The 16,766-nt window shown below is 42.2% G+C and overlaps 1 protein-coding gene across 5 annotated transcripts in view; it reads left to right on the top strand.

The window, feature by feature from the left end:
* The window catches only part of PPARG (peroxisome proliferator activated receptor gamma), a 139,255-nt gene that overhangs the window by 101,031 nt on the left and 21,458 nt on the right, over positions 1 to 16,766 (top strand). For all 5 annotated transcript variants that reach the window (XM_081276298.1, XM_081276296.1, XM_081276295.1 and 2 more), the window contains 2 exons: positions 2,447 to 2,585; positions 12,521 to 12,720. In XM_081276298.1, the coding sequence (XP_081132424.1) occupies positions 2,447 to 2,585; positions 12,521 to 12,720 (339 nt within the window). The remainder of the gene's footprint in view (positions 1 to 2,446; positions 2,586 to 12,520; positions 12,721 to 16,766) is intronic.

Raw genomic sequence — 16,766 nt, forward strand, 5'->3', positions numbered from 1 at the left:
AGGGAGCAAGGGTTGGAACAATACGTACATAAATGCAAGCTGCTATCATGATTTTAAGTCTAGTGTCAGAAAATAGGTTCCTGTGTGACATCTCCTGTGCTTTATGATTGCTGATTCTTTTTTTTTTTTGATTATTTAAAGCATTACATAGCTCATGATATATCATCTTTCATACATTTGACTCAAATTGTGTTTTGAACTCCCATTTTCACCCCAAATCACATCTGTTACATATTCACATTTTTACATAATGCCATATTAGTGACTGTTGTATTCTGCTACCTTTCCTATCCCCTACTATCCCCCCTCCCCTCCCCTCCCCTCCCATCTTCCCTCTCTACCTCCCCTGCTGTTGTTCAATTCTCTCCCTTTTTTTCCCTCCCCCTTGCCCCTCATAACCTCTTATAATTTTATGTATCATTGAAGGTCTCCTACCATTTCCGTATGCTTTCCCTTCTCTCTCCCTTTCTCTCCCCCCATTCGTCTTTGTTTACTGTAGTCTTTTCCTCATGCTCTTCCTTCCTGTTCTCTTCTTAGTTGCTCTCTTTATATCAAAGCAGACATTTGGCATTTGTTTTTTAGGGCTTGGCTAGCTTCGCTTAGCATAATCTGCTCTAATGCCATCCATTTCCCTGCAAATTCTATGATTTTGTCATTTCTTAGTGCTGCATAATACGCCATTGTGTATAGATGCCACATTTTTTTATCCATTCATCTATTTTTTCATTGGTAATTAATATCACATTTCATCAGAAGAGAAAAAAAATTAGAAGAAAAGAGCATGTCAGTGGCCCTTGTAAAGTCTGTCACATTTTAGGGTCACCAGCTGTCAGTGAGGGATGTGCTTTTCTCATCCTCCGGTGCTCAGGTGTGGCCAGAAGGGAAGGGAGGTGGCATGGGTGTCACTTTAACAGAGTGCTACTGTAGGTGTTGCGTGTATCCAGGGGTAAAAGAGACCATCCCCATCCCCATGTAGCTCATGATTTTTAATTGAGAAGCAGGGAGGGGCCGGACGGAAACCTTGAACAACATAGGAAATTTCTGTGATATTTGAAAAGTCATAATCGCTGTCGGAAATCAGATAAACTATAGCACAGTAAAGGGGACCGAGAGTTCTCGAAGAGAAGTGGGCAGGGGCAGGCCATAGTTCTCGTTAGGGTGGTTGAGGCTCGTCGTTGAGAAGGTGAGATGTGACCCAAACTTACATTGAGGCTGATGGGCAAGTGTATATGGGTGTCCCTAATCCAAAATCCACAGCGCTCCAAAATTTTTGAGCATCGATCCCAAGGGTTACTCAACCTGTATTTAGAAAAAAAAAAAAAAGAGCTTCCCATCTGAGAGAAAGAAGAGTGACTTTAGAGATCTTTGGCTGGAGAGGATGGAGTGGTATCATTCCCAGGGGATGATCAGGACTCTAGTTTTGGACAGGCTGGAGTGGAGATGGCCATTGGGTTTCCAAGTAAAGGCGTCAAGTAAGGAGTAGAACATGCACACCAAGATTTAAAGATGAAATTCTGGAGAAAGTCAGGGTGCACACCAGTGGCTGCCGCGTCAATACCAAACCAGTGGTTTTCGTACCAAAGGGGAACTGATCAGTTTGAATTCTTTCAGGAAGATGAACACTAGAGAAATGAATAGGAATCTGATTAACTCCCAAAAATGAAGTGAGAAGACATTTCTGATTGCAAACCTTTCCCATTCATCCCTCAAAAGATGTGGCAAATAGAGCAGAAAAAATCCCCTTTGCCCCAAATGGACGTGCTTGCCATTTTGAGATAGCCAGGTTCTCTGAGGATTTCTATATCACTTGTCTCATTATTTCCTACTATAGGCTCCGACAGCAAGGCTCTCTTTCAACTGTACAAATAAATGAAACATTCAGCAGGAAATTATGCAACATAGAGAATTAAAAAAAATATATCCACATGTGGATTTTTATTGGCCCCGATCATGTTTTAGAATGAAATGATTCTAACTTTGCCAAACTGTTTAGCACAAATTATAAAGGCCGGGGCCTGCTGTTGGAATGGTTTGCAGAGAGGCTGGACTGATTACATGGTGTTTTATTTGCATTACATTAAATCCAGAGCACTTCTTAGAGCTGGCTGAAAAGCAAACACGGAGCCAGGGTACACAAAGTGACATCAGTTGGATGTGCTCCGTCCATCTGAGAGCTAAAAAAGCACACTGGAGATCCATCCTCTGGCTCCTTTTTTTTAATATATATTTTTATTTTTTAATAGCAAAGAAACAAGTTCCAGAGAGGCCGAGGGACTTGCCTAAGGCCTCCAGTGGGTAAAACTGCTTTAAGAACCTGCCTCTTCTGATACCCACGCCCATGTCCCTCTAGCGATGGGACTTCACTTCCAAGTGTCCTAAAGACTTAAAAAAAAAAAAATTCACTTCTTTTCTTTTCTTCTTTTTTTTCTCCTAAATCCCTTTGCAGGGTTTCTTCCGGAGGACCATCCGATTGAAGCTTATTTATGATAGGTGTGATCTCAACTGTCGGATCCACAAAAAAAGTAGAAATAAATGTCAGTACTGTCGATTTCAGAAATGCCTGGCCGTGGGGATGTCTCATAACGGTAAGTGAACACTTGTCACCATAATCTTGTCATACACTTGGTAGCTGCCAGGTCAGCAGGCACCAGGGCCCTTGATGGCAATTCGTACAGTTTCCCCACAAAACATCAGGTTTCAGAATATCACGTGCCAAGAAGACATTTCTCACTTAGGTCAGTGATTTTAAACTCTTAGTATAGAATCCTTCTTTCGTGGCTGAGCCTCGAGGTGATGATGGGAGAAAAGACTTGAAAACCTGGGGGAAGGGGGGAGGGGGAAGACTATACTGTTTTAAAATAAAGGCAGTGATTATCATGATTCATTTTATGTTGCTTTAGAACAGAATTATACTTAGTGTGTAGTTTCTAAGTTAAATGTAAGAAAATGTTGAAGAATTCTGTAAATGGAATTTTAAGTGGCATATCAGAATTTAGATTTATACTGCTGCTTCTCCTCCTCCTCCTCCTCTTCTTTCCTTCCTTCCTTCCTTCCTTCCTTCCTTCCTTCCTTCCTTTACCTTGCAAAGAGGAGTGTAGCTCTGTCCTTGGTTTCAGAAAACAGGAGAATTGCAAGAACAGGAGGATTGCAAGTTCAAGGTCAGCCTCGGCAGCTTACCAATAAAAGGGCTGGGGATATCACTCAGTACTAAAGCATCTCTGTGTCCAGTGCCCAGTACCGAGAGAGAGAGAAAGAGAGAGAGAGAGAGAGAGAGAGAGAGAGAGAGAGAGAGAGAGAGAGAGAGAAATTAATCATTATGGGTTCAAGAAATAAAAAATTCCAAAGTGACCAAATTGAATCCAAAGTTTCGTTTCATTTGGTATCTTATTTCCCCTCCCTCCATCTATCCTTCATTCGTTCATTCCTCCCTTTCTTCAGGGAGTCAAACCCAGGGCGTTGCCCCTGGTAAACACACACTCTACCACTGTATACATCCTCAACTCTGATTTGTGTCTTGCCTTTGCTTTCATCTCTCTCAAAACTGATCTGGTAAAAAGATCGTCTTTGAAGTCAATCCTCATCTATCTGATTAATTTTTTTGTTGTTGTTCTGTAGTGCAGATGTTTGATTTTCACAATGGAAATCATCAAGATATCTGGGAACCGCTAATTGGTTGATACTCTACCCTTTAAAAATAGTTTGCAGAATTAGAGTTGTTAAGAATCTCTTATGAATAGAGCTATCAACAGCGTTGGACAGGACAGGAATTTGGTCCAACTTTCCTCAACAGTTGACCACATCTGCTTAGTACAACTGCAGTCACTGATTGCAAAATAATTTGCTGGTTGAATTCCATCCGTCTCCTTTTTATTTCAAGCCTCATAAAACATAAGGGCAAGTTTTCAAGTCAAGAGAGCTCTCTATTTTACGTGATGCAATGAAGTTCCAATAAACTTATTTTATCTTTATGAAGAAACCCTGGACTCTGAGGTCATTATCATCAAGATAGCTCAGGAAACCTGCCCATTCTACTCATAATGCTGTTTGGTTTGTTTTTTTTTTTTTTTGTTTGTTTTGTTTTGTTTTTTTTTTTCCGATTAAAACAATTGTCACTTCACACATTCTTGTGAAATATAATTCCTAATACTTTCAGGAACTGCACATGTTGATGTAAAATGTTTCCTTCTGTTTACAGGCAGAGCAAACATTCACATAAAATATATCCCTGGTTGCTTATTATTTATAGGCAAATATTATTCATAGCCCAACCTACTGGCTGGTGGTTTAGCTCAGTGGTAGAGTGCGTGCTTAGTGTGCAGGAGACCCTGGGTTCTGTTCCTAGCCCTGAAAAAAAAAGCCCAGTGTATGTAGAATGGGTGGTATAATTACCTCCTCCCAGAAAAATTGGAGAGCTACCATAAACTCGATAACACGGTCAACTTTTGACTTCATGCAACGATTAGGTTATTCTGTTTTGAGAGAGGGGCAATCTTGATGAAGTGTTCAGTTTTTGCAAAGGCAAGAAAAAATTAGGAATTGAATATCAGTACATGAGAGACCTAAACAGCTCAACACTTAAATGATTGCAAACTTGACTAAGAAAACCCTCCTTGTAGGTTTTTATGGCAGTGTGTCCTTTGCACAGGAAAGAAAGCACCGAGATTCTCTGAGCCCAAGAAAGGAGACATAACACTTGATAAGTGTTGCCTGTTATTCTGATGAAGTAAACATTTCTAAACACAAAGTCTTCTAGGTAGTTATAATCAGTGTTTAAAATTCATGATTTGGGGACTATAGTTCAAGCATGCAAGAGGCCCTGGGTTCAATACCTAGTACTGCAAAACAAAAGCAAAAAAAAAAAAAAAAATACTCATTACTTTGTCCAATATAAGTAATGATGTTTCCATTCATATAAAATGTCTTTTTAAGTTACCAAATAGGCATCTAGTATTATAAGTCAGTTTTCAGTGTCTGCAAGAAAAAAAAAAGAACATCCCCCAAAGTAAGTTCACCCCATTCTATATCACTATTATTTCTGCTCTTTGGTCTCTGTTTAATCCATTTAATATATTTGAAGGCAGATTCTGAAGTAATTGTCAAAGAATTCTAAGGGTCCTGGGGGATATAATTGGAACATTACTGAAATTGGTGGGCACTGAATTCTTTCAACTTTGAAATTTCTGTTTTTCCTTTTTTTTAAAAAAAATATTTTTTTAGTTGTAGATGGACACAATGCCTTTATTTTATTTATTTATTTTTATGTGGTGCTGAGGATTGAACCCAGCGCCTGTCATACAAGAGGAAGGCACTCTGCCACTGAGCCACAACCCCAGCCCCCAGAACTGCCTTTTGTGTGTGACCAGAACAGTAGTAAGTCCAGGGTCGGCGCATTTATAAAATAATCTGAGAAAAGACTGGCTTGGGTTCCTTAGGAGTCAGTTCAGTTACATGTGCCCTAGAACACTGAAAGTTGATTTTTTTAAAAAAATGTGCTTTTCGTAAGTTTAAAAAATGACTGAGCATTGGGGATTCCAGTGAGAGCAACTGCCTACCCTATGAAGGGTGAAGCCCTGGGTTTAATCTGCAACATTTGAAAAAAAAAAAAAAAAGGAGCAAAACCTTAGCTTTGCTGATTAGATGTCCAGTGATATAAATAATGTGAGTGTTTTTTTTTCTTTTTTAAAAAAAGCTGACTACTTTAAAAGATAATTTCTCAGTGACTTCATCAAATATAAAAAAAATGGTTTCACCAGTTTTTGCAGCACTCAGCATTTTTAAGGTAGTTGTCTTGATGATTTGAAAATTGCTCTAGTATATATTGAGAAAGAAAAAAAAGCTAAATGAAAAATGTATTTCAATTTAACCTGATACTTTTTTCCTCTAACCTTTGCTATGGTTTTGATAAGTGCCCCCCTCAGAGGCCTATGTGTTAAAGCCTTGGTTGCCAGCCTGTGGCACTACTGGGAAGGGCAAAATGTTTAGGAGGAGGGGCCTATTGCAAGGAGGTTAGGTCATTGGGAGCGTGCTCTTGAAGAGAACACTGGGTTCAAAAGTCTTGTCTTCCATAAGACTTTGTGGATTCCTTGTGCTTCCTCTTCTGTGTGATTTATCCCTTCCTGGGACACTGCAGTCTGGCTTGAAAAGCAAGGGAGTGCTTAGGTCTATATGACTCAACACCACACCACTCACAGCAGCAAGGGGGCGGGGGAAGAACCAGGAAAGGCCATCAGAAGACAAAGAACGCTATGCTGGGAATCCTGGGGAGGTGAGACGGGAGGAAGTGAGCTGTGACCAAGGAGTAAAAGTGTCTGAGAGGAGAGAGGTTATCAGAGACAGCTCTGGGCATCTCAGTCTGGGTAACGACAGAATGGATGGACCAAGTTGGGGGCGGGGAGGGACACAGGAAGAAGAGATGGTTTGGAGGAGAACGTTCAAGTTTTAGTTTTATTTGTGTTTAAGGAACATGGAGCCTCCGTGTATAAAGGAAGACCTGAAGGCGTGCAAAGTAAAAATCTAAATCTCTAGAAGGAGAAAGCAGGAGTCACTAGTACCTGTTGTGAGTTGGGGGGAGGCTGTAATAGGAACACAGAATGTGCACCAAGGAAGGGGCGGCAGAGAGATCTAGGAAACAGCAGAAAGGGGTCCACCAGGAAAGAAAAACCAGGAGGAGAAATTTTTTAAAGGAAAGGGTGGAGGTGGTCCAGTGTGTAGAAGGTGGGGGAGTGCTCCTAATGGGAGCAGATTGAAAATGCACAAGAGGCCCTGGGTCTGGCCAGGAGAAGAACATTCACATTCAGGGTTTCCAGTTTCAATTAGTTCAGCTCAGCAAAAGCTGGATCCCAGAAAGGGCAAGTCAGTCAGAAATGCTGCAAGGGCAGAGGTGGCCGGGTAGGAAGCTGAGACCTGCCTGCTCTGGCAGAAAGGACGGAGCCAGTCAGACAGCAAGAGAGATTCATCCATAGTGTTTCTTATGGTCCCTCTGGAGGAATCCTTCTGTCCCTGTGTCTCCCAGAGCAGAATGTGTGGCACCATGTCTTGAATCAAAACAGATACTCCCTGAATGAACTTTAGCCTTCAGAGAATTGGAAACAAGTCGGATGGTGAAGGAAGGTGGTGTTTTGCACATTTCTGCAAAGACACCTAGGTAAATGTTTAAATGCCCTCTGCCAATAATTAGATAAATGTCACCCCTCTGTAAAAATAGTATTGGCTGTCGGATTGTTCCTTCTTTTCCTCTAGAGGAACTAGAAAGTCGTAGTTATTAGACTGCCAAGTCCCGCAAAACCTCAAAGTGCACAAATTTTCTTTCTTGTTTCTTCTTTTTGTTGTTGTTGTTGTTGTTGTTTGGTTATTTGTTGTTTCCTTCAAGAGATGTCGGAAGCTAAGGAGGTTGTGGCTCAGTGAGAGAGTGCTTGTCTAGCATGTGCAAGGCTCCGGGGACTGCAAAAGAAAAAAAGCAGAGAGAGGTAGAAAAGTATCACTTATTAGCAATAGTCATGCGAATACCAACAGTTTTGTGTCTTATATGTACACAAAAATAGAAGTTCCCAGGTTGGGTTGGGGCTCAGCAGTAGAGTGCTCGCCTAGCACGTGCAGGGCCCTGGGTTTGATCCTCACCACCACATAAAAATACATAAATAAAATAAAGGTATTGTGTCCTACTACAACTAAAAAATAAATTAAAAAATTAAAAAATAAAAGTTCCCATAAAAAGTGGGAATAGTGACCAGGAAAGGTGGCTTTACTCACTATCAAGCCCTGACATGATTGCAAATTCCGTCCCTTAGATGTTGAAAGAGAAATATATTTTTAATAAGACACAACTTGTTTCATTGGGCTGTTTTCTATTGATTTATTGTATTGAGAACCTGCATTAATTAACCTTTGTAATTAAGTAGCTTCTGTCTTTCACGCGCCTATAGCTAGGAAGGTATTTTGAGAATGTGTCTATTAATTGTCTCTTAGTGCTGTACCCAGATCCAGAAAGCAGGATATCTATTTGGTGCACTTGGAGTTTGCTGTTCGGTAATATCAGGACAAGAACTCCAGGATGAATCTGTCCTATGCTAGCAAAAGTGCATTTTTAAAAATTTATTTTATTTTATTTTTGAGTTGTAGTTGGACACAATACCTTTATTTTATTTTTATGTGGTGCTGAGGATCAAACCCAGGGCCTTGAACATGCTAGGAGAGCGTTCTACCACTGAGCCACAAACCCAGCCCCAAAACGTGTATTTTTTAAAGTATAAGCTAATACAGTTTCACTCAGAAATTAATGAGCCTCTATCAAACCTACTCTTCATATCGAGAGCCTACTGAGTCTAATATTCAGCATTTCTTTTTAACCATGATAAAGGAATTTTCTGTGATTTTTTTTCATTTTTTAAAATTTATTTTTATTTTTATTTTTTATTTATTTGCAGTGCCTGGGATCAAATCCAGGGCTTCACATGTGCTACGCACACCAGCTGCCACTGAGCTCGGCCTGCAGCCCTCTCTAGCTGATTTATTATCCCAAATATGAAACTGAATGCCAGGTTTCAGAAAGTTGCTCTCTGTGATAGGTGCTAGATCTGTAGAACAGAAAATACTTTTTCCCCACTTAGGGCCTCAAAAAGTAGACCAATATTGCTTTAAAAAATAGAGCAAGTGGGGCTGAGGTTGTGGCTCAGTGGCAGAGCGCTTGCCTACCATGTGTGAGGCACTGGGTTCGATTTTCAGCACCACATATAAATAAATTAATGAACAAAATAACGGTCTGTTGACAATTAAAAAAAAAAAAATATATATATATATATATATATATATATATATATATATATATATATATATATATATATAAAGAGAGAGCTGAAGTCAGGTTTGGTGGCATACGCTTGTAATCTCAGTGACTGGGGAGGCTGAGGCCGGAGGATGGTAAGTGCAAGGCCAGCCTCAACAACTTAGTGAAACCCTGTCTCAAAATAAAAAATAACAAGGGCTGGGTTGGGCTGGGGTCATAGCTCAGTGATAGAGCGCTTACCTAGCATGTGTGAGGCCCTGGGTTCGATTCTCAGCACCGCATATAAATAAAGGTGATTGACAACTAAAAAAAATATTTTTTAAAAAAGGTGGGTGAGGCAGGCTGGGATGTAGCTCAGTGGTAGAGTGCCCCTGGGTTCAGTTCTCAGTACCGCAAGGGGAAAAAAAAGAGAGAGAGAGAGAAAGCAGAGTATATTTCTAAGTACTTTGTGTCACAGACATGTGCAGAGTTTAGAGCTAAATACAGAGCTAAAGGGAGGAACCTTGAGAGATCCTCTTTTTCAGGTCCTCCATTCTGTAGATCAAGCAGTTGAGGACCAGAGAAGTTAAGTAATTATCTGAAAGTCACCCAGCTGGTTTGTCACAGAGCAGAGACTAGAAAATGGACTTGCTGACTGTGTGGAGTGCAGCATGAGTTCCATTGCCTTCCAGAAACCAAAAGTTCTCACACAGTGACTCACAGCAATATACAGAGTGTTTTCCCCTCTCTCTGAAGTTTAATCATCAATGATAGAAGATTTGGAAACATTCACTTGTATGTGGGCACACTCAGCCTTTATAGTTCTGGTTCCTAGTCTAGAATATTCATCTCTATTTCCAAACTCTGGTTTAGAAGGTCTTCTAGGAAACGACCATACAACTCCCATAATGTCCCTCCTCTTGGTTCATAGATTCCCCACTCGAAACAGTGGGACCTGAGCTGGGGTTGTGGCTCAGGAGTAGAGGCCTGCCCAGCCTGTGCCCCGCCCTGGGTTCCATCTCCAGCAGGAGAAAAAAAAAACAAAAACATTGCTCAACTAAAAATCACCATTCCCTAACCAGAGGGACAGAGATAAGTTTTGTTTTGCTTTTTTTCCCTTTCTCTGTGGGGAGAGCAGTGTGCCCTGGCTGCTATTCTGATCTATGATCTACAGCAGCCACCATTCTAGCCACAGTCATAAAAGCTCTGTTTAGGAAGCACTAACCACTTCTTTTTTTTCAGAGAGAGTGAGAGAGGGAGAGAGAGAGAATTTTTTTTTAATATTTTTTTTTTTTTATTTTATCGGCGGACACAACATCTTTGTTGGTATGTGGTGCTGAGGATCGAACCTGGGCCACATGCACGCCAGGCGAGCGCGCTACCGCTTGAGCCACATCCCCAGCCCAGCACTAACCACTTCTGTGCCTTCTGTAGTACTTCACGTGGGGCACATAGGTATGACCAAACAGGACCCCAAAGCAACAACAACAAAAAAAGTCAGCTTTTTCCCCTTAAAAAAAAAAAAAAAAAAAAAGAACACAAGCCAGGTGTGTGGTGGTGCACTCTTTTTTTTTTCTTTTTTTTTATTGGTTGTTCAAAACATTACAAAGCTCTTGACATATCATATTTCATACATAAGCTTCGAGTGAGTTATGAACTCCCATTCTGTGTTTGGGGTAAAAATGGTGGTGCACTCTTGTAATCGCAGCTGCTCAGGACATTGAGGTAGCAGGGTCACAACTTCAAAGCCAGCCTGGGCAACCTACCGAGGCCCTGTCTCGAAGCTTAAAACAAAAGTTAAGGGCTAGAGATACAGCTCAATGATTCTATCCCTAGTTCTACAAAAATAAACACACACACACGAATGAAAGTTTTTATTTCCTCTGTAACTTCAGATTTCTGTATGTTGTATGCAAATTCAGTCCCACCAAATAAGTCGTATTTTTTTCATCCCCTTTCTGAGCCTCCGATGTATAAAAATAATAAAATCACCTACATTAACTAGTGGCACTTATAGCTAGATCTAACGTATAGCATAGACATTTAACAATACAAATAATTGGTTCAGAAGATTCAGCCTTTTCTAGGAGGATCCCAAGTTGGAGGCCAGCCTGGACAAGTTAGCAATACCCTGTCTCAAAAGAAGGAAAAAAAAAAAAAAAAAGACTTAGGCCTTTTGGGAACTTCATTTGTGAAAATTCACATTGTATTTAAATTCTAGGAGAAATAGTTTGCTTTAATATCTCATGATTAAAAATAATTTTCAGCCAGGCACAGAGGTATACGGCTGGTGACTCAGGAGGGTGAGGCAGGAGAATCACAAGTTCAAGGCCAGCCTGAGCAACTTCGCAAGACCCTGTCTCAAAACTAAAATAAAAAGGACTGGGGATGCAGCCCCAAGGGTAGAATGCTCCTGGAATCCCCGGAATTTAAAAAAAATATATATTTTTTAAAGTTTAAGTGATTTTTGGATATTTTTGTTAGGTATGGGAAAGCAGGACTATCAACATAGTAAGCGCAGTAAGTGGCTATTGAAAGCTTCTTTAATTGTCCACTAGGGAAAAAGGAAATGCTTTCCTAGGCATGTAAACATCTATGTATATTTATACTTTCTTACCTTTAAAAATGTAAATAATGCTTAGAAAAGTGCCTGGCACGCTCAATCATTAGGTATCTGGGAAGATACAGTATTTTGTGGTCTTTGAAATCAGACAGTGGTGATTTAGCCACCTCTATTTCATTATATAATAAGTGTGATTTTTCCCAAGATTCATGCCACAATCCCCCCCCCCCAGGAACTGGGGATGGAACCCAGGGCCTCACACATGCTCCGCAAGCGCTCACCACTGAGCCACACTCCCAGCCCCATCGAATTATTTTTCCCCCCTCCTTAGGGCTTGCTGACCTCTCCTAACTGTTCCTCCTGGCCCTTCTCTCTTTTCCTTCTGCTTTCACACCTCCTCACCCCCCAAGACGCCAAATGTTTAGGATATTGTCTTTCTGACAAAACATTACGGGGTCATGGTCAGGGAATAAGTTCAGCCTCTCCCTACTAAGTGCCAAAGCCCTGTCTGTCCTGGTAAGTGAAATAAAGCACCGTCTGTATCTCTGGGTTAACAGGAGCAAACCAGATCCTCCAGAATCCCCGAGAACAAAGCCCGTGTTTGTGCTGCTTTGAATCCTGGGCAGTTCCTTACTTTAGTTCATGAAACGTGCAGATCATCCTGGGGACCCAAAGATAAATAAGATGCCATCTCTGGCCTTCAGGACACTGTTCTATGGTGGGATAACCAGGCGTGTAAATTAAATGATTATGGCACAATGTGAAAATTGCTGTCATTGGAGTATATACCCAGGGTCAGTGGAGTCCACAGGAAAGAATCATTCGCTGCACTTAAAAGCCTCCCAAAGAAAATGACATTTAAATGGGGTCTTGAGGGATGAATAGGAGTTGGCTCTCAATCATTTCATGTTTAAATTTTCTTCCCTGTGCTAAACAAACTCTTTGACTTTCCTGGCAGGATCGTGCATTACATACATATATATATATATAATTTTTTTTAATTAAAGATGTGAACAGTTTAAGTTTTTACTGATCATCGGGGCTGCTATCACGAAATACAAACATGAGGAAAGTGGGAGAGGAAAACCACTTTCTGAGATGAGTAGCGAAGGGAGGGGCTCTGACCCGGTGGGAACTGGGGCCCCAGGAGCAGTAGTAGTTCAATGATTCATCCTGTCGTTCCTCTTCCTCTACAGCCATCAGGTTTGGGCGGATGCCACAGGCCGAGAAGGAGAAGCTGTTGGCCGAGATCTCCAGTGATATCGACCAGCTGAACCCCGAGTCTGCTGATCTCCGGGCCCTGGCAAAGCATTTGTATGACTCATACATAAAGTCCTTCCCGCTGACCAAAGCCAAGGCGAGGGCGATCTTGACAGGAAAGACAACAGACAAATCAGTTAGTTCTTTTCTGCTGCCTTCACTGGGGGTGGCCGGGGCCGGGGTGGGAGCAGGGGTGGAGGGAGGGGATCATTTCCTTTGGGTAAGTGATTTTTACCGCGTTACGCCTGCGTATGCAGAGTGCCATTCAACTGTTGGCTGTTAACACATCACAGGAGAAGTCTGAACCACAGGAGGTGTCTTCAGATGGGATAAGTAGACATTATTTGGAGGGAAAAATATACATATATATGTACACTATACATTCCTCTAAATTGGAGTGGAACCTTTGAGAACAAGAAGGTACGGGGTCCCCTTAACTCTGATGAATGAACTCGAAGCCCCTTCATGCTACCACCCTACGGGGATCCATGTCCTTTCTTAGCATCAAACAAGTGCTTTCCCATTGAGCTATAGCCTCAGCTACACCCTCAGCCCTCAAGTGGATTCTCTTTTTTTACTTTTTTTTTTGGTACCAGGGATTGAACCCAGGGGCACTTAACCACTGAGCCCCATCCCCAGCCCTTTTTTATTTTTTATTTAGAGTCAGAGTCTCGCTGAGTTGCTTAGGGCCTTGCTAAGTCACTGAGGCTGGCTTGGAACTCATGATCCTCCTACCTCAGCCTCCTGAGCCGCTGGGATGACAGGCGTGCTTCACTGCGCCTGGCATTAAATGGGTGCTTTAAACATCTTCAGGTTTATGGAGAAGCACCGTTTAGGAAACTCGGAACGGGTTAGAATGGTTTACTAAGCCAAATTCTCCAAGTGGAGCTCTTCCCTGACAGGAAGCTGAAAAAGCAACATGGAATTATATTAAAACCTAACGAAACTATACCTGGATTCTGGTTCTAGAAGCCCTGCATGCAATCATTGATTTTCAAGTGAACACCTCCAGGAGAGCTACCCAGCTACTCAATAGATGTGTGGGACTTTTTGCCTGCTCAGATATATTTTAGGGGGAATCTTATTACCTTTTAATGTATTTGGATGACCTCCTCAAGATATTATTATTTTTTTCCCTTTAGCTAAACCATTTAGTAGAATCAGCTAAATAGAAGACTGCAGGATAGCCCCACATGGTGGCTCACTGTAATCCCAGCAACTCAGGATGCAGAGGAAGGAGGTTTGAAAATCTGAGGCCAGCCGCAGCAACTTAGCGAGAACCCATCCCAAAAACTAAAAAAAAAAAAAAAACCTAAAAAAAAAAAAAAGCTGGGGATGTGGCTTAGTGGTAAAGCACCCTCATATTTCAATCCCCAGGACCATAAAAACAAAAATAAAAAAATAAAAACTGTGGGATAGAGGCACATGGCCTATAGGACAGGTTTCTACGTATAAAAGAGGTCATTAGGGGAGGGAGTATGGCTCAGTGGTGGAGCACTTGCCTGGCACATGTGAGGCACTGGGTTCGATCCTCAGCACCACATAAAAATAAATAAAATAAAGATATAAAAAGAGAGAGAGAGAGGGGTCATCGGTCCCTTAACAATTACGGCTCATTATAATTTCAAACTAAACCCCCCCTTCATAACATTTGGGCCTCACAGCCATCGTCTGGCTGCTGTTCTTTCTTAATAGTCTCTTATTAAAGACAAGCCAACCAAAGTCCAGAGAGGAAAGCTGCAATGTGGGAGAAACTTCTTCAGATGCTCTCTTTCTATCACTTGGTAAAATAGCCATTTTTTGGTTTGGTGTGGCCCACCGCCTTCTGCCATCCCCGCCTATTCCCATCGGGAAGCTTTACTGGAGCAGCTTTGCTCTTGAATCCCACTGACCAGGACTGTCACCTCCCACTGATGCCAGGCGACGGAACACAGGTGCTCGTAAAGCCGAGCCTCCTTGTTCATTAAATGAAAAGCTCGGTCCACAGCGAATCACCCATGAATGAAGATTCACGAAGCTGCTCCCACTGCAGACGGTGAACTCGTGTTCATGTCCAGGTAGTCAAATAAAGGGAAGACCAGGACAGCCTGGCTGCAGAGCGGTCACACTTTAGGGCCGACTGCAGCAGCCTGCCATCAGCACGTCTATGGACAGGATTGCTGAAAAGGAGTGGGCCCTACAGCCAACACTGGCTCCACTGAATGGCTTAGGCCTTCCAATTGACCAGCCCTCACCTCCTCCTCCCAACCCAGACCTGCAATCCCTGTTGGAAATCCTGTCAAGTTAAAAGCACCTGGAAGACAGGAGGCAGATTTTTTAAAAAGAAAAAGAAAGAAATCCCTAAGAGTCAAGAGTTTAAACTTATGCCCCTGGTGGCCCACATAGTCTTATCTTGGCTCTAAAGGACAGAGACTCCAAATCATTGTAAATCACTTTAAAACTTCGTCCCAGTTGACTCTTTGATTCTTTGAGTTAAAAATAAGATAACTGGAGCTTCCTTATGGAATAAATAGCTATGGAGCTATTTTAAAGGAAAGGGCTACAAAATACCTGCTTACAAGCTTCTCAAGTTGAGAGGGCTAGTCCGTTGATTCTCCCCTTTAGTAACTGGGTCTGGGCTTCGAGAGGTCTGGCTGTGCTTTGCCCATAATAGTTACACAGACCGTATTTGTTTAATTGAATTGAAAACTGTCACCAGTGCCCTTTGAAAAGCTGGACTTTCCGCAGAGGGCTTCTCACTAGCCCAATATTTGCTCACCAAACTGGACATTATTAGGCGATCTGGATAGAGACAGAATTGCCTCTAGTTAGGGTCTGGAAAAAGAGAGACTGGGCCAAATTAAAATAATCCGCTCACTGATTACACAGAACTGAAATAGGATTGTTTGGCACTCTGTTTTTCTCCTTATCTTGCAAAATCAAATTAAGCATCAGTGGAAACAGTTGAGAGAGGAAAAAAATGGGAGAAAAGAAAAAAAAAATAAGAAAACCCAAAATGTGATTTCCAATGAGAATAGAGATTGGGTCTTTGTCAGGGTGGTCACGTTATTCCTGTGATAGCATCTCTCTCATGGGGGTGTTATGTTATCTCTTGGCACGAACTCATGAAAGCTGAGATCTTCACTGATAGGAAAAGTTTTGCAGTAGTGGGGACCCTGGAGAGGGTGGGGGATGTGGGAGAATGGCCAAGGTTGAGTGGTAAAGCAACTGAGTGTCATTCTGCAACCCTGTTGGAGATTGATGTCATCCGTATTAGTGAGGCCAAGCTTGGGGGGAGGCTGCTCAGCTTAGTGGATGACCAATTACCCAGAACCTTTGGGAAAGGAAACAGCCTTTAGAAGAGGCCATTCTTTAAATTTATCTTACTGCTTCATTAAACCACGGCCTGAGGGACCGCCAGCTGCCCTTCCTCACATTTGCCTCCAAGCTAACCCAGAGCTTCTCTTCTCCCCAACTAAACTTCCTTCTTCCATATCTTACTCCCCGAGGCCTTTCCAAACAGATAAACTCAATGTTCCTGCTTGCCCATCAGCTGGAACACCGTAAGTTTGGTATGAGGTACCCCAACTTGGGGTCATCTTGCCTAAAAGAAAAATGGTTAGGAATCCCAGTCTCTGGGTTAGGGAGCGATGGGCTGTGGAAACTTGGAGAAGAAACTTCTTGGGGAGCAACGGGACTTTGGCCACCCTCAAATAGGATGGGACTGATTCTGCAGCCCCTTCTCCAAGAGATCCCTGCTCTCCTCTGGAAACCCGGATGGTGCTAGCGCTGGGGAGCTCCCTTTCCGGAAGGCAGATGGAAAGCTGAATGGACTTTGGAAGTGCCCAGTGTTTGACTATTGCAGCCGTCACCCTGGGTGTATCACTGTCACATGATCCCATGTTTGTTGACGAAAATAAATAGAGAGTGGTTTTCAGAAACTATTCTCAGTGCCATGGTTTGTCATAAAACAATAAATAGAAAAGCCCTCGGTGTGCCAGCCAACGTTTCCCTCGGTATCTGAAAGATGGTGAAGCCCTGGCTGCACTCTGTCTACAAACAAATAAAACTTTTTTATTTGCACTGTATTGGACTTTGGGTTCCAAAGCATCCCTTTGTTGATGATGGGCACATGAGGAGTCGCTGTTCTTATAATGACAGGAGCAAACTGGTGCCATGGGTAAAGTGGTCACCCTGAGCGGC

The sequence above is a fragment of the Spermophilus citellus genome, assembly GCF_964194105.1.
Source record: "Spermophilus citellus genome assembly, chromosome: 19".
NCBI classification, from domain to species: domain Eukaryota; kingdom Metazoa; phylum Chordata; class Mammalia; order Rodentia; family Sciuridae; genus Spermophilus; species Spermophilus citellus.